The sequence below is a fragment of the Rutidosis leptorrhynchoides genome, chromosome 4 (genome assembly GCF_046630445.1).
Source record: "Rutidosis leptorrhynchoides isolate AG116_Rl617_1_P2 chromosome 4, CSIRO_AGI_Rlap_v1, whole genome shotgun sequence".
NCBI classification, from domain to species: Eukaryota; Viridiplantae; Streptophyta; class Magnoliopsida; order Asterales; family Asteraceae; genus Rutidosis; species Rutidosis leptorrhynchoides.
This window is the reverse complement of record NC_092336.1, coordinates 631,586,499-631,607,353: the sequence shown is the minus strand read 5'-3', so window position 1 is coordinate 631,607,353 and position 20,855 is coordinate 631,586,499. Positions and strand designations below refer to the sequence as shown.

Sequence of the window (20,855 nt, the reverse complement as noted above, 5' to 3'; positions counted from 1 at the left end):
AGCATGTGTGTGTTTTCTGTACAAAAATTGTAAAATTAATTTAAATACAGAAAACATGGTCAAATTACTAAAGATTCTGATTATGATTCAGGGGTTGATTAATCCAAGACCAGCCAAATAGCCAAAATCTGTAAGATCATATATCTGAAAAATCAACCATTGAATTCCACATCAACTAAGCAACAATCAACAAGAATTAGTGATCATCAAACAATAACAAAAATCAAATCACGAATCTAATCATTAGTAGATTTGTTGATGAGTGACTTGTGGATGTGAGGAATGACTCCACCACCAGCTATGGTTCCTTTAATCAGAGTATCAAGTTCTTCATCACCTCGAATTGCAAGCTGTAAATGCCTTGGTGTAATACGTTTCACTTTAAGATCCTTGCTTGCGTTCCCAGCCAACTCAAGCACCTCTGCTGTCAAGTATTCCAAGATGGCTGCAGAGTAAACGGCTGCTGTGGCCCCCACCCTACCATTTGCAGTGGTCCGTTGTTTTAGTAAACGATGGATACGCCCAACTGGGAACTGCACAACACGGTAACTCATATTAAGCACATAACCATAAGAAGAAATTTTTACCAGAACTATATCATATTGCACATCACAAAATCATAATTTTAGCACATCACCAACACAAGAAAAGTTAACCAGGACTAAATAATACGGAGTACAATACATTAGTAATCTATATCTTCGCGTTATATGTTCAAATTTTAAATACACTGCATACATGAAATAGAGTTTGAGCAACTTTGAACCTTGTGACCCATCCCCCTTTTAGCTAAACTCTTTACTTTGACCCATTTGAGATAATAATAAGTAACCCAAATCAATGCATGTAAAGGAGATAGAAATAAAAATGTAACTGCTTTAATCAAAGATCTACTACTAACAACTTATTAGGTGTCTATCAGAACCCATCATTATGCTTCTTTAAAAAACATACCCCAAATTGTCAACCAATGTACCTTTCTTATATTGATCTTTTAGCTTATATTCATGCTAATTGCTACCGTTTCAAGTTATTGCGTATGGCGTATCTCTTTTTAGACTTCTAAATTCCCAAAGAACAGTTCGCACAGCTAGGTATATCAATTATGCTATACTTAAGAATAACACTAACAATAACAAATACCTTGTCACCAAAAAAAGGTATCTAACGCTTTCACTCTAAGATTCTAATAATCACGTTCCACCAAATCAAAAATAAAAATAAAATAATAATATATAAAAAAATAATTAATTTAATAATAATAATGATAAAAAAATCCAAAAAAAAAAATCATAGTTTTTATATTCTTTTTGGACAGCTGTTAGGATCAACCAGGGGATCTAACCACCCCCGCGTTCATCACCTACCCAGATATACCCACCCCCAACTGCGTGCCCAAGAGGAAACCCGCACCAATCTCATACTGGGCATGGACGGTAAAAAACCCCTCCCCTTTACCCCCAACGCGATATGGGTTGAACTCCTGACCTCCTTCCCCTAAAAGAGGCAGGCCACCAATCGCTAGACCACATCACTGTTAATCAGGGTTGCAGTACATAGAGATGATAATGATCGATATCTTTTTTATTGAATGAATAATGTAAGGACCACACACCACAAAAGAGTGTAAAACCTAATGAGCTGGAAAACATTATGGGCCCTTATAAGATGGGCTAGTATACATAAATGATAGGCTAACATATATTAGTAAAATAGCCCTCTAACATCCCCCGCAGTTGTAGCGGGAGCTCGGCGAACGCTTAAACTGGATCGAAACTCATCAAAAAGTGCAGTAGGTAGGCCTTTGGTGAAGATGTCAGTAAACTGATACCGAGAAGGTACATGAAGGACCCGAACATGACCCTTAAGAACAAGATCACGTACAAAATGGATGTCAATCTCAATGAGTTTGGTGCGCTGGTGTTGCACCGGGTTGCCTGACATGTAAACAGCACTAACGTTGTCACAATAGACAAGAGTAGCAGATGAAAGCGGGCAATGGAGCTCATGTAAAAGATTACGAATCCAGCATGTCTCTGCAACGGCGTTTGCGACTCCACGATATTCAGCTTCGGCACTGGAGCGTGACGGAGTGTGTTGCCGTTTAGAGGACCAAGATAGAAGATTATTACCCAAAAATACACAGTATCCAGATGTAGAGCGGCGAGTAGAGGGACAACCAGCCCAGTCAGCATCTGAATAAGCAACCAATGAGCAAGTGCTAGATGAAAACAGCTGTAGACCAAGATCCAGAGTGCCCTGTACATAGCGAATGATCCTTCGGAGAGCAGCCATATGAGGCTCTCGAGGATCATGCATAAACAAACAGATCTGCTGCATAAGAGATGTCATGCCTGGTAAAAGTGAGATACTGAAGAGCACCGGCAAGGCTGCGATATAAAGTGGGATCCTTAACTGGGGGGCCAGCAGTGGTCAGTTTGATACCAATATCGACCGGTGTGCGACTAGAATTACAACCAACCATGTCTGCACGCTCAATGATCTCAGATGCGTACTTCTTTTGAGAGAGAAACATACCAGGAGTACGAGTGACAGCAATGCCAAGAAAATAATTTAACGGGCCAAGATCAGTCATGGAGAACTCCTGATGTAATGAGCTGATAACTCGATGAAGAAAGGATGTTGACGAGGCAGTCAAGATAATATCGTCCACATATAATAACAAATAGGCTGTGTCCACGCCGTGCTTGTAGATGAATAAAGAGGTGTCACATCTACTGTGTTGGAATCCAACACGCTGAGCATAGCCGGCAAATCGCTGAAACCAAGCTCGAGGAGCTTGCTTCAATCCGTATAAAGATTTCTGCAGAAGGCAGACATGATCGGGACGAGTAGGGTCACGAAAACCAGGGGCTGATGCATGTAGACGGTCTCAGAGAGAGTTCCATGAAGAAACGCATTCTTGACATCTAGCTGATGAATGGGCCAGTGCCGAGATGCAGCAAGACTAAGTACAGTCCTAATAGTGGCCGGTTTTACAACCGGGCTGAAAGTCTCATCACAATCAATACCAACCTGCTGGCTTCGACCGTTAGCGACAAGTCGAGCCTTATACCTGCTCAGTGTACCATCTGCATTAAACTTGTGCTTAAACAACCACATGGAGCGAACTATGTTCGTATCTGTGGGGCGGGGCACAAGAGTCCAAGTACCATTTTTAATTATAGCATTATATTCCTCAGTCATAGCGTTATGCCAGTTATAGTCGGTAAAGGCGTTGGAATATGATTTTGGTGTAGGAGAAGGTGTGGAAACGTGGAGATTAAGACGTTGAACAGGTTTGGTGGTTCCAAGGCGGTGTCGAGTAACCATAGGGTGAGTGGAGGTCGTGTTTTGAGGTGGTGGGGGTGGTGAGGGTGCGGGAGTGGGAGGAGAAGGAGGGGTATGAAGAGTATGAGGAGTATGAGGAGTAGGAGGAGTGGGAGTGTCGGGTGATGGTGGGGTCGCCACAGGAGGTGGAGATATGTCTGAGAGAGTGCGAGAGAATAGATTTGGAGGAGGGTCAAGAAACTCATATGATGGGGGTGGGGAGGTAGTAGTGGAGCTATAGGGGAAGGAAGTTTCATCGAAGGTGACATGACGGGAGAGAATGATTTTGTGAGTGGCGAGGTCGAGACATCGGTATCCACGATGATTCGATGGGTAACCGAGGAAGATACACGGGGTGGGGCGTGGAGCGAGTTTGTGAGTGTTGTTGAGGTGAGGGTAGCAAAGACAACCGAAAACACGAAGAGTGAAGTAGTTTGGTGGATATTTGTAGAGGCGTGTGTGGGGGATTTCGTGGTTTATTGCTGATGAGGGTAGGAGATTGAGTAGATAGGTGGCCATGTGAAGGGCCTCGACCCAAAAAATAAGGGGTAGGTTTGCTTGAAATAGAAGGGTGCGTATGAAGTTATTGATAGTACGAATCATCCGTTCGGATTTCCCGTTTTGTTGGGAGGTTTGCGGGCAAGAAAAGCGTATTTGAATACCTTTGTTTTGGAATAATTGTTTAAGTTGATTGTTGTCGAATTCACCGCCAAGGTCGCATTGGAAGGCTTTGATTTCAGAATTGAATTGAGTTTTAATGTATGCACGAAATTGAGTGAATTTATTAAAGACTTCAGATTTATTGCGTAAAGGAAAAACCCATAAGTAATGCGAGTAATGATCTAGGAAAATGACATAATATTTGTAACCACTAAGACTCGGAATAGGTGAAGTCCATATATCTGAGTGGACAATATCAAATAACGAATTAACATGAGAAACAGAACTACTAAACGGAAGTCTCACATGCTTTCCAAGTTGACATGCATGACAGAGAGCAGGAGACTTCGTATTATTACATGTAATAGAATTATTAGAAATAAGACGACGAAAAACATCAGTGCTTGGATGTCCGAGGCGCTGATGCCAAATGCTGGGTGTGGTGATGAGAGCATGATGAGGTGGGGATGGTGTCAAATTCGTGAACGGGTAGAGATCTCCGGTGCTATCACATCGGAGGAGCAAGCGGCGAGTCAAGTAGTCTTTCACAGAAAAACCAAACTCGTCAAATGAAACAGAAACTTTATTTTCACGAGCAAAACGACGAACGGAAATAAGATTTTTAACTATGTTAGGTGTAACGAGAACATTAGACAGGTGTAGGGGTCGGTGAGCATTAGGCAAAACGCTATGACCAGTGTTGACAACGGGGATGTGGTTCCCGTCACCAACAACAACAGTAGGATAAATGCAATGATTAAAAACAGTACTTAAATTTTTAATGCTAGAGGTGAGGTGAGTGGACGCACCAGTGTCCATAATCCAACCGGAATTACCATGGTCTAGAGGAGTGTTGGCATTAAATGCCTTCTGTATAAAAGTCTCCTGATGTTGCATTGGACCGACAAATGGACTGTTAGCAGGTGCAGGCGGCCCGCTGAAAAAGGTTGTAGGCCTAATACTATGTTGATGTCGTTGGGCCTGCATAATTTTGTGAGTTGAAGAATGTTGTTGAGCTTGCGTAAATTGTTGATTCATACCACGTTGGACAATTAAATTTTGCTGAGCTTTTATAATATTTATCAATTCTGTTTCTGAGAGACTAGAAAGTTGTGCTGGAAAATATCCCATATATAAAAATCGACGTTGCAGCTTCAATTTAATTCTAAGATGATAGGTCGGTTGTTACAACTTACAAGAATCAATTAGCACTAGAAGGATGAGTGATGATGTAAGATGCAATTTCAATTCCCTTTTTCTTCTTTATCTACGTGCAAGCAAAAAAGGGATTAACTCCCTTTGTCTTTTTTCTATGCTGGTGACCAACAGAAGGAACAAACACACCGTTTTTTTTTCCGATGTGAGCAAACAATAGCAATAATTATTATATTTATTTATTTTGGGTAGTTTTACCAAAAGAACAAACAGATGGTAATCAGAGAGTGGTGGCGATAGATATATAGATTGGGGATTAGAGGCTATCGACAAAAATAAATAAATAAATGAAAGGAAAAAAAAAAAAAAAAAAAAGAGAAGAAACTTGTACTGTGATTTCACGGTAGGGTTTTTATTTTGTAGTGCGGCTCATGATACCATGTTAATCAGGGTTGCAGTACATAGAGATGATAATGATCGATATCTTTTTTATTGAATGAATAATGTAAGGACCACACACCACAATATATAACCAAGAGTGTAAAACCTAATGAGCTGGAAAACATTATGGGCCCTTGTAAGATGGGCTAGTATACATAAATGATAGGCTAACATATATTAGTAAAATAGCCCTCTAACAATCACAACTTCATAGTTTTTATATCTTACTCTAGCTACTACCACTACCATTTTAAATCAAACATGCATTTATCAAAGATCATAATCGGATCACTTATAATCACTAATAAAAAATAGGTTTACACTTCACACCCAATAAAACAAATTAAACACCGAATAATATCTATAATCACCTGTGGGCTGTGGCTAATCAATCAATGTATCAATCGCACTATTGATCCACCAATCAAGAGGCAATGACCATGAAGAAAAAGTAAAAATATAAACATTAAATAAAAATACATAAAGAATATATACGCACGTACCTGAAGACCAGCGCGAGATGATCGAGAAGTAGCTTTCTTTTTGTCCTTTTCTTTGTTAAGTGCCGCATTCTTGCCCATGATCAAACCTTTTGCTCCTTTTCCTGACATTGTTAATCAATTTTGACGAAAACAAAAATTGAGAAATTGGGTTTTGATTTTGGAAGTGGAGACGGTAGAATTGCAAAGGCGGCGGAATTGTGTTTTATAGACGGACGAATTGAGAGATTGAATTGGTTTCGTTTTCTCTTTAATCTGTTTTATAATTATAAATAATATGTTTCACTTTTGGTAATTTAGTATGAAGATTGTACAGATTTGGTCCTTAAAATTAAGAAAATTCACATTTCTCGTCAAAAAGACTCATAATGTAGTCGTTTAAGATTAGATATGGAATGAAGAGGGGTGACTAACGATTTCAATGCTTTATTTAGTGTTCTTCAGAGACATTAAAAGTAAAAAATTGAAGGAGTGAATGTCAGTATTTTGTTTGAAGTGTCAGAGTTAAAATGGCCAAGAATTTATTTTAAATCAATAAGAAGAAAAGGTAAAAAAAACTCATATATTTTAGAGTTCGAATTTCAACACTGAGAGGAACTTTGAAGAGTAACGGTTGAAAACACGACAACATGGGGTGGGAAACGTTAGTTATTAATGTTTCCGCTGACAAATGCCGACGAAAATGTTTATCGCTTCATATGTTCTAACAAGTTATTGTATTATTCATTAAACTTAAAATTATTTTAAATTTAATACAATTAAATGACTATTGTTACAATATTAGTTAAATTAATTGAGTTTAATTTTGATTGTTAAAAAATGCAGTAAAAAGTAAAGATAAAAGATAAAGTATAATTTTTTTTTGAAAAACAAAAAGTATTATTATTATTATCTGGATTATAGCATTACAAGACCCTACACTCATCTATACAATGATATGAACAATATCGAAACAATCGGGAAAAGATTGGAGTATAAACTATAAAGTAAAAAAGCCGGGAGCGACGAAGCCTACTTAACACTATGAGGGAACGAACTTGAAAGAACAAGCAGGGAAAGAGGAGACAACCGTGCCGATCAAGCGACGACAAAGTTGCCAAACAACCAACCCATTTAATCTACCCTACATAAGCTAAATAAGAGACTGCGAACACTACCCGGTTTATGTAATGTCGTGTTAACCGATTCCCATACGATTTGGAGGCGATGCCACATAAAAGGAAGGGTTAAGGAGCCATTGATGTCATTCGATAGGTTTATTCTTCCGAGAACGGTTTGAGATCCAGCTAAAACTTTGAGTTTGAATCTCGGAGATAATCATAGCGGGATTTCACACTTTATTTGAGAAGACTTTTAGGTTTCTATGTTTCCATATAATATAACACGCAATCCATTTAGTAGCTTGCCATAAGGAAGATCCAACGGAGTTATGTGAGAAACCTTGGTCGGAGATGATGGCTTCATTGATGTTAGAAATTGTTGTGTTATTTTGGTTCCACCAATCAAGCAATTGTGTCCAAATTGAAGACACAAAATAAAAAATAAAGTTTTCTAATGACAGTGCAGAGTGTTGTCTTTAAAAAATAACTTATGAATGAATTGATGGTACAATTTGTCAGTTGAGAGCCATTATTTTCAAGAAGTGGTTAATTATCCTTAGCGAGATCAAAATCAAATCATATGAATGGATATCTAGACAAGTGAAGAAGACATCGTTAGACTGGAATCAATGGCTTCTAAACCCCAGCTCCTTCGATGTCAACGGATAACCAAATTGGTCGATGTTCATGAAGCTTTAGTCGGTCACGTGTCTAGAGTGTAGTAACAATTTAGTTTGCTCGATATTGATGTATATAGTTTAGTTTGTTGTGCATATTCTCATATGCACAATCATGTACCATCTCTTATTAATAAAATTTTATGTTTGCCTTTCAAAAATAAAAATAAAAAAATTATCCTTATGGTACAAATTAACTAAGCATGTCTTAATTGCTTAATAACAGCCTCTTAAATCTGTCATTAGAAAAGTTCAATAACAATAGGCTTAAAACATACAACCGATTTTCAAATCATACCCAACCCACCCCGGTTGTGAATACCAACTGGACCGGTTTATCTTTCCGAACTAATCTCGGTTATACGAATGGGCGCGCCATACGCACCACGTGCCGTCTAGTAGATAAGTATCTAAAACTGGTTCAATCCAACGTCCTTTCACCATATTTTCTTCCACAAAAATTTCAGGTGAAACAATAACTCTTCCGAATATACATATAAATTATACTTACAGTTTTTGATCATATCTGCCTCAATTAATTTTCTTTAGTTCTTATTTCTGTTATCCACTTCACAATCGTATATAACTTTGATCATTTTGTTGTGTTTTCAATATCCTAGGGTTCTATTATTTGATTAGGTTTAGAAACTCAAATTGTTTAAATGAACGGAGAATTACAGCTAGAAGAAGCTAGGGGTTTAAATAACCCTAGCGATTCAGATCCTTTGCTTCCGAATCATCAAAACGTTGATTCTCAATCGCTCATAACATCGTATACGCAATCGCCTGCTGGTGCGAACATAAATAGTGATGATGATGTTGAAGGGGGTTCAATGATTGCTTGTCGAATTTGCCTAGAATGCGATGGAGAGGAAGGTGATGAATACTCTACATTATTTGTTTATTAATATGTGATCATATGGATTGTTTCTGTGCATATTAGTTATTTGTTAGGTTTGTGTTTCATTAGTGATGATATATGTATTTTTAGCCCTTTAATCGTGTTGCATTTACAAATTTATTAGGCCGGGTTAATTGCATCTATTGGAATGAATAAGGTACGAGTTTTAGGGGGTCTTTTTGATTGCTTATTCTATTGATTATCCGCTTATTACTTACTTTTACATTAGATCATCAACATCAATTCAAAACACTTTTTTGATTATCTGCTTATTCATAAGTAATGGTTACTTAGAAGATAGAACTTAAAAGTAAGTGCCTGGTAGCTACTTAGTACATAAGCACTCTATATAAGGAGAAACAAGGATAAGAATCACATTACATATTGCTTTCGTGTACGGCCATGTATCTATTTCTACCAGTAATGATGAAAGGGGGTATAATGCTTGCGTTGACTTAAATTCTCTGTTTCGGGTATATCTGTTTTCTTAAGTGTTCTCTTCGGTTCTGTAGATGATGATCTGATATCTCCATGTATGTGCAAAGGCACCCAGCAGTTTGTGCACCGTTCATGCCTTGATCATTGGCGGTCTATTAAGGTGAGCACCATTGTTTCTGTTTCTCGCATTGTTTAGTAAAGAAGATAGATCTTCCTGCATTTCATTCATTTATGTAGTGTTACTCTTAGCAGGAAGGGTCTGCCTTTTCACATTGCACTACTTGCAAAGCTCAGTTTCATCTAAGAGTCATCAACTTAGAAGAAAACTCATGGCGCAAAATAAAATTCAGACTATTTGTTGCCAGAGATGTTTGCCTTGTGTTTTTGGCTGTACAAACAGTTAAGTTTTCTATTTTAATTGTTGTTTGTAGAATAACATATGGATGTATTTATATATGATTCTCGGTCTCTACATTTTGATGTTAAACTGAGTTCTCTGCTTTTTCTTTCTTTTTGTTGATGTGATTTCTTCTGGAATCTTGGAATTATAGATAGTAGAATCTCAGTTAGTGTGACCCCCCTAGTTTTTTTTTAAACAGCTATGATATATTTAAAAAAAAAAAAACCCTAGTTCTTGTTTATTTTTTTTAGAACAGTTCCTGTTTCTTTTGATGCGAGTAAAATCTTAAGTTATGAATTCTTAGAAATTTGAATGGACGACTATATTGGTGACCATGTTTTTTATTTAATTTAATATATATTTAACTTCACTGCTAGTGTTATTCTCACCTAAGAGTGTAGGATGTACATATTTCATATTGATGCTATTACTGGCTTGTGAGTAATTTAAATACTCTGCTAAACAGGTGATCGGATTGATGGGAGGGCTAGCATATCTTGCTGACAAAGACGGATCTTTTAGAGATTCATTTAATGACAGTTGGGACCGTATATTGTCAAGACACCCAATACCATTCTACTATTGTATAGGTAAGTTATCCTCTTTATGTTCTTCTAAAGAATGTAATTATTAACTTGAAAAGAAGAAAAAAAGTTGAACTGAAAGTATGATTTTTTGATTGCTTTAATGAATTTATGATGGTAACTTTAAGCACTTGTACATTTGTTCAACAGGGGTTCTTGTGTTTTTTGTATTGCTGGGGTTTTTTGGGATTATACTACACTGCTCTTCATTCAATAGCGATCCCAGGATGGCTGGTTGCCAAAACTGCTGTTATGGTTGGGGCGTGTTGGACTGTTTTCCAGCATCAATGGAGGCATGCTTTGCTCTGGTTATAGTTTTTGTGGTCATATTTGCAATTCTTGGTATTGCGTATGGCTTTCTTGCTGCCACCATGGCTATTCAGAGGATCTGGCAGAGACACTACCACATCCTCACCAAAAGAGAACTGACACAGGTAGTATTTATAAAAATATATCTATGTGACTATGTCAGTTTCAAACTACTTAGTAATCCACCCACACAGTCCCCTCAAGACTAAGTAGGAAAACAGAGATCTGGTTTACAGTATCTGACATCTCAATTGTTGTGGGTGAATGCATTTTTTAGGGTTAATTTGCATAAGAAGATGACCATTTTTTAGCCCTTGAAAACCTTTCTAACTTTCAAACTATCATTTTTTAGCTCTTGATGTTTACTCATTTTGATATAAACTATTTAACATTTTGTTTTTTTAGTCCATGAAAAATCGCTTATGATTATCAGATGTGGTGGTAACTGTGACCATATTGATTTTTTTTTATGTGGGACCTACCGGAAAGGTTGAATAATAATGCATTCAATAGAAGAACAACTACTTTGAACTAATTGTGCATACTTTAACTTGGATAACAATGTCACATGCTGTTGGTTAAAATCTTGTAAGGTGACCTCTAAATGATTTTGAATGTTTTCTAAAGGTTGTTAACTCTTTGTGGCAGGAGTATGTAGTAGAGGATCTTAAAGGGTGTTACACTCCTCCAAAACTGGATCCAGAGCACTTGGAACGCCTAAAGATGCTAAAGCTTTTGTAAAGAGATAACTCGTCAGTCACGCCTTTCTCAACACAATTGGTTGGGTAGTCCTCAATCCCATATATGATGTGATGACAGCTTTGAAATTGTAGGTTGAACCTGAAAAGCTAATACTTATATGAAGCTCTGTAGATTATACTCAGAATATGAATGCATACTCCTTCCTTGTGTAATATAACATTACCTTTTGTTTTACAAGTTTGTCTTTCAACACACCTGTTGATGTTATGTGGTGAACTTTGTCAGTGCTACATATTGGATGGGATATGGACATGATTATATTCTATGAAATATGACCATGGCCTTCAACAATCTCTGGCCTAACTGGTACAGTTACCTGCTATGAACTATCTGGTTTAGACTTTTTAAACCAAGTCATGTACCGGGCTTGGGACTAGGCTTGTTACAAACAGAGAACGATCTCAATGGAGCTTAACAACATATGTTAGAAAAACGATCAATGGGATGTACTGTGTTTTTCAAATAAAAAGGGAAAAAAGATTATATCTTTCACATAATAGAAAGATTGTCCTATACACCAGTATATATGCATTACTTACTTCACTTTCGTCAATTGTCGTAGATTAAGATTTTTAAAACAATTACATGGACCAGACACTAGTGGTGTTATCTTTGATCATCACCATCTGCATGCCCACCATCACTCTGAAAAACCAAGTGATCACCATCTCGAATTAGCTCTATTTCATCGATTTCTGCTCCCTCTTTGTTCAAGACTCTCGATGGCAAGAAACCAAACTTCTTAACGCCAATGTTAAGCAACTCTTGGAAGCTTTGTGGTAAAAGTACAAGCTTCCCCTGAACATCTCCTTTTTCAGGACAGCTAATGATCACCCTCCTTGGATTCTCTTTCCCTGTTTGTGGCCTAGGCAAGACCAAGTCAACGTTTCTCTCGTCATCGTGATTATTTGACATTATCCCAAAAAGAGAATTATGAAAATTATTAACCCTCCGTCTTTGGGGAGGTTGACTCAAAGGACCATCGTCCCCGTATTGGGAAGCGGGTCTTATCATGGGATCACTTTTGAACCTCCCAATAAACTGAACGTGTCGCGACTCAGCTCTCTGAAATGGCATGAATGACGAAGTTTTTGTCAACTGGGAGTAGTCGTCAGTTGGCTTGACCGATAGGAAAAGGTTCCTTATATCGTGGTGACCTTGTTGGTCAGCCAGGTCTCTAGGAGTCCAACCGTGATCATCTGGTTTGTCGACATTGGCTCCTTGAGTTAATAGAAATTTCACCATCTCAATGTTACCTTCACAAACAGCCACATGCAGAGCCGTTGAACCGTTGTTTTTAGGAAGTGTGACGTCTCCTCCAAGGCTAATGATTTGTTTAAGTAAGTCCAACCTGTTTTGTTCGGCGGCAATGCAAGAAAACTGTCCAACATCACCAGATAATACTGAAGCGTTATTATCTTTCAAGATAGCGACAACGGGTTCATGGTTCCCCAGTATGGCCTCCCACATTGGAACATTCCCTTCTGAATCTGCATTGTCAACAAGAGAGGTTGAACTAGTTGTTATTATTTTATGTATGGCTTAATGTCAAGATGGTTGATGGCAATGTGGAAAGTGACTTAGTTGACTTACTATTGTTGTATTATTTATTAAATACACCATTATTGTCCTGATATCAAGAAGACATAACTTGGGATGATATAATAACGATTTGTTAATATTGATACTTAGATTTGTTTAGCAAAATTATTAAAAATATATACATATATGTAGATCAGATATCTCTAGAATACGAGTTTGTGCTCTCTAAGAGAAATACAGGAGAAAAAAGATTGTTTGGTCATGTCACATGCTAATCTTCAGAAGATATTTAATTCTAATTAGATTACTAGTGGAAAATGAGGTAAATTTGACAAATTATGCATTTAAATATACCTTTCAGGGGGAAAAATATGATAACTACTAATACGGAGTACAAAACAAAAGAAAAACTTCTAGTTGAAAAGCATGTTCAAAGAATTTAAAAAGAAAATTAGGCCATTGATGTGTCCTAAAATGTTAGTATGGAGTATATTAATTAAATCTGTTGATCAACATGAAGTAATAATTTTGAAGTGAAATATTAAAATAACAAATTTAAAATAAAAAAGATGACTCTTCTTCACTCGCTTAGTAGACAAGAGGCGTGCAATAATTTGAGGAAATCGAAATACTATATTATTCTGGACGGTTGGCTGATCAAGTCAAAGCAGATCTGCTAAGCATTGGAGATTAAAAAAATAGGTTATGCTTTATAGGGGGATTTTGGTAGTTATTTTTCTTATATTTACCCATTCAACCAGTTAGAGATGCCAAATATAACCCGAATGAACCCAGTAACAGTCAAAATACAGACTAATACTCAACTAACATATTATCACAGTAATTAAAATGCTGCTATAAATTTGGCAATTCAAGATCTGGAAAATAGGATCTGCCTTAAAAAGGATTACCTCTACTATTCGGATCAGCTCCATAATCTAGTAGCAGGAGTACACAATTTACGTTTCCTTTTGACGACGCTATGTGCTGAAAGATATAGAATCAATCAGGATATGCATTCCAATCGTATAAACAAATTTAACAGAAAATCTTTCTATGTAGTATTAATATATTATACTCCATATTAATATTTAATAAACGTACGAGAGCTGTTCTTCCATTGTTGTCAGATTCATTAGGATCAAGTCCCCGTTTTAACAACTTCTGTAGCAAAAGATCGTCTCCCCTAAGTGTAGCAAAGCATAAGCTCAGTGGCAAGTCCATCCTACCGCGAGCCAACATGTTCTCCGTTTCCATCAGAACTCCCTCCATAAGTGGATCATTCATGTCTTTTAAATGCTGTTCCATTAAGAAACAAACGTGTTATCAAATGAAATCAAATTTCGAACACGTAGTTTGAAGAATGGTATACAAACCTTAAGCAGATTGTTCATGATAATGGTCCCATCACCAACATTTGCTTGAATGATGTTCAAGAATGTAGTACGGTTCAAACGTAGTAACTGGCTTAAGCGCTTGGTGCGGACTGTAAACAGCTGTGGTCTGTAACAAAGAACACCAATCTCACCACAAAGATCACCGGTTTTAGCTTCTCCAACAACCTATAGTCATTAATATCGTTTTCTTCAAAAACCCTACAACCTTAAAAGAATTTTTATATATAGTATACAGTATAGAGTATCATCATCGCAGTAAACTGAAATCTTGCCTGCTCGGTTCCATTTTTTATAACCACCAGTTCCTGAACAAATAAATAACCACAAATCACATTTAGAAATAAGTATCACATAATTCAGGCAAGTGGAAATAATATAGAGAAGATCAAGACTCACAACTGCTCCTGTAACAAGAATATAGAAATCTGTTGGTGCTTCATTCTGCAAAATGACATCTTCCTTTGGTGGAAAGTATTCGGCTTTCATTTCAGAAACCTTCAAATAAGGCAGTTCCAGTATAAGTTTCAACACAACATTGGTCTGGAAAACTTAATTCAATAATAGAAAATAAACCGTACCAACTGAAAAAGTAAGTCGTTTGACACTCCATGAAATAAGTAGGCCTTATCCAAAAGTGAGTAGAAAAGAAAATGAGAAATGCTTGACCGAATGGCTTTTGGAAGTGAATCGAGACTCTCTTGTTGTTGAAGCCCCTCTGAATCTGTTCTGAACTTCAAGCACAAGTGTGCAAGCATCTGATCTTGTAAACGGACCGGTAACTGGTTTCTCTGTGCAAAACTTGAGGCAGCTTGAATGGTATCTCTCTATTGTTCAAACAAACCTAATTAGAAGTATACCTTTAAAATGGCAACAAATAGTAATTTATTAACAAAAATGGATGGACTTACAAAATGCCTAGTTTTGCTGGTTCCATGCACAACCAAGTTGGTCATATTTCCTATCAAATATGACGTCATTCCAAGATTGAAAAGCATGTAACATATTACGAATATCATTTCCCTTCTATTCTGAGCGTGCAAATCACCATAGCCCACGGTTGTAAGAGTCGTAATTGACCAATACATGGATGTCACATAGCGGATCCACAAACTCTCCTTCTCAAAATTCTCATTACCGTACCCAATCCAAGTCTTACCCGGATTTGGGTAATGAGCAGCAAGGTAATAGTAGAAGCACCCAGCACAGTGTACCGCAAAAAGAGTGACCTATAAAAATATTTCAACTTTAATTCAAATTATGTCACTTGTTAATATGACGAAAAATAATTGAAAATGGTTTTATATGTACTAAATTCACTGCACATAAACCACAATCTATATTCTATATCTAGGATTAAATGGTTTGAGATTCTTTCAATGTGTATGAAGACTGACTATACAAAATGACTACAATATTGTTCTAATAAATAATACATACAGCAATAAGCTTGGCACACCGGACCCAGAAGTAGTTAAAGTTCCTATCTTTCTCCAATCTGTTCCAAGAACAAAAAGACGGAAACATTAAACAACGAAGATAATATCAACATAATACAAAATCTAGATAACCTTAGTGATTGCTTTATCTCATTCATATAGTAGGAAATATGGCACAAATGGTAGCATTAGCATGCAAAATTAGATAAGAGAATAGCTGAATAAGTGAAACAGTTGTAGAGACAGCAATAAAGAACCTAAGTTGAATGTAGCGTACCTGGCAAACATGGAACTAACTCTGCGCAGTCGCCAGAGTCTACACATGTTGAATAAGCCATAGGGTTGAAAATTACCACTAGAGATCTTGCGAACCAGTTCAGCAGGAATTGTGGAAATGACATCGAATACCAACCAGGAACTTGTATATCTCCAAGCAATTTTTTTTCGGTCATCCACAAGAAGGTATGTACTCCTATCTAAGTAAGCTAAGAAGAATGTAAGGATAATATCAATACCAAAGAATCCATTGACAACATTATCAATTATCGAGAGAGGCTGTTGTGGCTTCTTAAAAAATCCAAATTCGAATGGGGACACCCAAGCAGTATAGAGGACCAACACTACTAGATATGTCTCCCATGCCCTGAAAATAAATGAATTTATTTTCTATGAATTCGGCATGTTTAAAAATATATATGATGTAACAAGTTTTAAACGAGACGGTAAAACTTAACACCTTAGAGATGGTACATGCATATATTCTTTGTCGATTATTTATATGACCAATATTAACGCCATGGACTACAATCTAAATTAAGATAGCGATAAAACCAACAAGCAATTTTGATTAATGTCCGAATCAGTAGTTAATTATTTATAATCTTATACATAGAAAACAAATACAAAGAAACAAGGATTTAAGTCAAATCTTACAAAGATAGGTGAAGTCAAACCAACAGAACAAATGATAATGAAGACGACAAGAAAATCAAGATGAGCATTTTATTTGCCAAATTTCATGTTTGCACAATATTTACTGCTTATGTGTAAGTGATCAGGCCATTCTTTTGCTCCTCTGGTTCAAAAAAAGTCAAAACTAGACGCAGATTGGTGATATTCCCACAGAATTTGGTAAACTTATCACAATCGTACATTGAGTACTTGAACTACGAGTCTACGAGTACCCAATGCACAATAATAGTGAATTTATTAAATTCTATGTTGGAAATATCAATGTCCTTAATTGATAATCCACATTGTAAATCACTAAAAGCATTCCAATAAAAGTCAACTACCAATACAATGAATCATATTACCCAATCACTCCATATTCTCCGTTCAGTACACAGAATTCTGAAATACGTTTTGCGAAATATATATATAATAAAATAAAATTCAAGCAATTATTATTATAAAAATTAAAAGGTGCTCAGCATGAGTAGATTATAAAAATAATACAGTAATTTAATAATTACCAAAATGTTCATCATTATTAAAGCGACATTTACAGTTAATTATTAATTAAACAAGTTTGCTAATGAAATCAACTCCAATAATGAATCAAAATAGCAATATAACACACACATACAGATTTATCTATATCTATCTATACATAAATTATATAAAAAATATGTTCAGTGATCGATCGTATATCATGTACATCTATATCTCTACATGTAAATGTGTTGCAGGAATCGAGCAGATTCAATTCCAGTAAACCTAAAAACAGCAATCGCATCATAATACGATCTCCTAACAAGTTCGCAAAGTTTAATTAGTATCATAACTTCAACCACACAATAGCACAAATCGATACATCATGTATATGTATAGATATAGATATATAAATGTAAAATCGGAGGAATTAAAGTAAACCTGTAACGGCGATCGTAAGGAGATATAATGAAATTGCGAAGTTTAACGCGGCGATTACTACGAGCACCGAGAGAAGGTAAAATAGCAGTGTTGAGACTGTATTGACTGCCGTCTCTAGACATTTGTTCCAGTTCTTGAGCACCGCCACACATTGAAACCCTAAACGCACTCGTCTTCACATTTGTATCAAACATTTCCGCCATTTTTAGAAGATATCCAATCACCTTCGCCTCCTCTATCTGCGCCTAACTACCTACATATATATATATACAGAAGAGAGCTATATGCTATAGTTTACCTTTATATACGTAGGACCTATTTCCTTTGGGTTTTTTTCTCTCTCTACCGTAATTTAAGTAGGGAATAACATACTTTAAGAGAGTAATAATATATATACTATAAAATATAGTAAATAAATATAGTAATAGTAATAGTATAATTAATTTGTATATACTTAATTTATTATTATATCCTTAGTTATACTTAAAATAATAATAATATAAGTTTGACTTTCGTGATTAATTTAGGGGTAAAACTATTAATTTATGAAACAAAAGTGTATATAGATAAAAAATAGTGTGTGAGAATCACCCCTACCATAATTCAAAGTAATATAAACATTTTATAGTTATATAATATAATAATATTAATAATAATCTTTATCTCTATCACTACTATATATTAAAACAAGAATTTAATAAAATATTTATTTATTTAATTTAGTATTAATTTTCAACTATTAATTTACTAAAATTAATTTGTTAAATACCCTTAAAAATAATTAAATACCATTATCATCAGTGGTTACGGGTTGGTTAATTTTTTTACCTATTGACGCGTTGTTGATGGGTCATTGATTGTAAACCCTTCGCATATATTTCTTAGTTTTTACTATGTTTTTATAACAACGGTTAGGAGTCACTGACAGAATTTCGAACGTGATAAAAGAACCCACACACCCAATCATTTTCTGGGAAGAACCATTTACAATCCTACCTTCCTCAAACGCAATACGTCCAAGACCTTTGAGGCCCATGAAATGGTGGGGTAACTTCAAGAGACATATTTTTGCAGTTCATGAGGATCAAACCCTTGACTTCCCTTATGGAAAGTCAGGTCATCACCAATACACCAACACCTTGAAGTTGGTTTTTGTTTTGTTAGCTTTCGTGATTAGTTAAATTGTATATTCTTATAACAGCATGTTTTCTTTGGATTCGTGGGTGCCCACAGCAAGTCGTGGGTACCCTCAGGTCACTGACATGGACGAAAATTTACCCGTTGATGGGTACACGGGCCACGATGAATAAGGAAAAACTCATGGTGAATGCGCGTCAAATATAAGAGATACGTACCTGTAGCACGCAAGTTTCATGCATATATACAATAACAACTTATACTTGATTATTAAAGTTTAAACATTTAATACAAATTACGATTATTAAATACGTCATTAAAAATCACTTCAACATACTTACAACAACAACTCATATTTAAATCCCGCGAAAACGCAGGTTATAAACTAGTAATATGATATAATATATAATACTAGTTGTGTAAATGAGCCAAGCCTACCCGAGTCGAGCTTGAGCTCGGCTAGGCTCGAGCTCATCTCATTTAAATTTTATTAGTCTAATAATTAAAGCTCAAGCTCGACTCATTACATAATCTTGTTTTTTTATATTATTTTAATTTATTATATTCCATGTTTATTGTTTTGTAATTTTTATCCAACTATAACAAGATTTATTATTATTCTTTTAACTATTATTGATATATAGTGATTATTATATAATTACAATTATCTATTATTATATCAATATGTTATAGAAAAATAATATTTTGGTGTATCTAAATGAAAAGCTCGTTTAGGCTCGCGAGCCTGTTCGAGCTCGATATATGAAGCTCAAACTCGAACTCGTTTACGAAACGAGCTTCAAAATAAGTTCAAGCTCGAGCTCGTATAGGCTCCGCTCAAATCAATTTCTAACGAGTCAAGCTCGAGTAACTCGCGAGTATCCCGACTCATTTACACCCTAGTAATACACTATAAATATAAATATTAAATGTAAATATCAATGTAAATATAAATATATATACATATATAAAATATTTAAATATAAAATATTAATATAGATATAAATATAATTATAATTATAAATATTAATATACTTATATATATATATATATATATATATATATATATATATATATACGGGCAGGATCAATGGGGAAGTAACAAATCGGGGGGAAGCAATTTTTTTTTTCGTTTTTTTGGAATTTTTTTTCCCGGCATCAAGATCACACGAAAATATGAACATTTAGAAGAGACACTTCGTGATGAATGTTATTATTTGTGATTACCCGGAAATCTCCGACCAAATTTAAACTTAATCTTCATATGTTTCTGACACGATAAGCAAAGTCTGTAATGTTGAAATCTTAAAAACTTTGAACTGTATTTAATATATTCATTTGACCTTCGACTAGTTCCGACGATTCACGAACAATTAATTGTAAATAGATATGTGTGAATATATATATAAATAATAATTAGAATTATAAATTGAAATATTACATGAGGTAATTGTTAGAATTAATTATGTAAAATAAAATAATATATAATATTATTATTTAAAACATATCTATATATAAATAAAGTATATTAAAAATAAATATTGAATGATTGTAATACTCCTTTGATATTCCGATTGATATTAAGCAAGTTAAATACGAATTTATGTAATTTTAAAATAAAAGGTGATCCGAAAATAAGTTATATAAGTTATAGGCTTATTAAAAGTATATTTAGGATCTAATTATTTAATTTTTACATTTTCTATATTTTACCCATAAATGAGAGGGACAGTTGATGTAATTTTTATTTATTAAATTAATAACCAAATTTTATACCATAACGACCAAAATAAATAAAGATAATTACTGTAAAAATTTGTGATTTTTCGGAAGACGTTTAAATGTTAACTGTTTAGCAATGGACTACGATATCACTATCCGAGATATAGTGTCGGCAGTTGAATAGTTATAAATACCGGTGATTTAATTATGGGATATTGCTTTTACTTTAGATCATTCAATTCACATGATTGATTACTTTATAATTATTATTATATAATATTATTAATTCTTATTCTTATTAGTATTATATGAATATGAAAATTATATATACACCCTATCCTGTGACTTGTTCGATCAACCATCTCCAATCTTGTGTGTTGTTGTTAGTCAAGCCACACAAACACCCTTCACCGTCGATCATTAACATCGCCATCCCTGCAGTCAACAACCCGGCCACCACCTACAACCTTCCATCCAAACTCCACCATC

At 35.3% G+C, this 20,855-nt stretch overlaps 3 protein-coding genes across 5 annotated transcripts; 1 reads left to right on the top strand and 2 right to left on the bottom strand.

The window, feature by feature from the left end:
• Positions 1 to 135: 135 nt before the first annotated feature.
• On the bottom strand, positions 136 to 6,294 carry LOC139904237 (probable histone H2A variant 3). Its single transcript, XM_071886175.1, has 2 exons — positions 6,090 to 6,294; positions 136 to 533 (listed from the first exon to the last, which is right to left on the bottom strand). Exons 1-2 carry the CDS (start codon positions 6,195 to 6,197, stop codon positions 237 to 239), a joined length of 405 nt encoding a protein of 134 aa, XP_071742276.1. The 5' UTR covers positions 6,198 to 6,294; the 3' UTR covers positions 136 to 236.
• Positions 6,295 to 8,247: 1,953 nt separating this feature from the next.
• Positions 8,248 to 11,451, top strand: LOC139904236 (uncharacterized). Of its 2 annotated transcripts, none has more exons than XM_071886174.1 (7): positions 8,248 to 8,330; positions 8,503 to 8,739; positions 9,277 to 9,362; positions 9,455 to 9,601; positions 10,069 to 10,192; positions 10,337 to 10,620; positions 11,144 to 11,451. In XM_071886174.1, exons 2-7 carry the CDS (start codon positions 8,526 to 8,528, stop codon positions 11,234 to 11,236), a joined length of 948 nt encoding a protein of 315 aa, XP_071742275.1. In that variant the 5' UTR covers positions 8,248 to 8,330; positions 8,503 to 8,525; the 3' UTR covers positions 11,237 to 11,451. The 2 variants fall into 2 exon arrangements, with proteins under 2 accessions (XP_071742275.1, XP_071742274.1); XM_071886173.1 differs by having other exon boundaries at positions 8,249 to 8,330; positions 8,484 to 8,739.
• LOC139904235 (potassium channel AKT1-like) lies at positions 11,075 to 17,731 on the bottom strand. Of its 2 annotated transcripts, XR_011778708.1 has the most exons (12): positions 17,508 to 17,731; positions 15,910 to 16,275; positions 15,634 to 15,691; positions 15,105 to 15,422; positions 14,775 to 15,020; positions 14,593 to 14,691; positions 14,469 to 14,501; positions 14,176 to 14,361; positions 13,904 to 14,098; positions 13,711 to 13,786; positions 11,797 to 12,747; positions 11,554 to 11,573 (listed from the first exon to the last, which is right to left on the bottom strand). XR_011778708.1 is itself a non-coding variant. In XM_071886172.1 (11 exons), the coding sequence occupies exons 1-11, from the start codon at positions 17,708 to 17,710 to the stop codon at positions 11,864 to 11,866; spliced, it is 2,664 nt and encodes an 887-aa protein (XP_071742273.1). In that variant the 5' UTR covers positions 17,711 to 17,731; the 3' UTR covers positions 11,075 to 11,863. The 2 variants fall into 2 exon arrangements, 1 of the variants encoding a protein (XP_071742273.1); XM_071886172.1 differs by having other exon boundaries at positions 11,075 to 12,747.
• Positions 17,732 to 20,855: the final 3,124 nt, after the last annotated feature.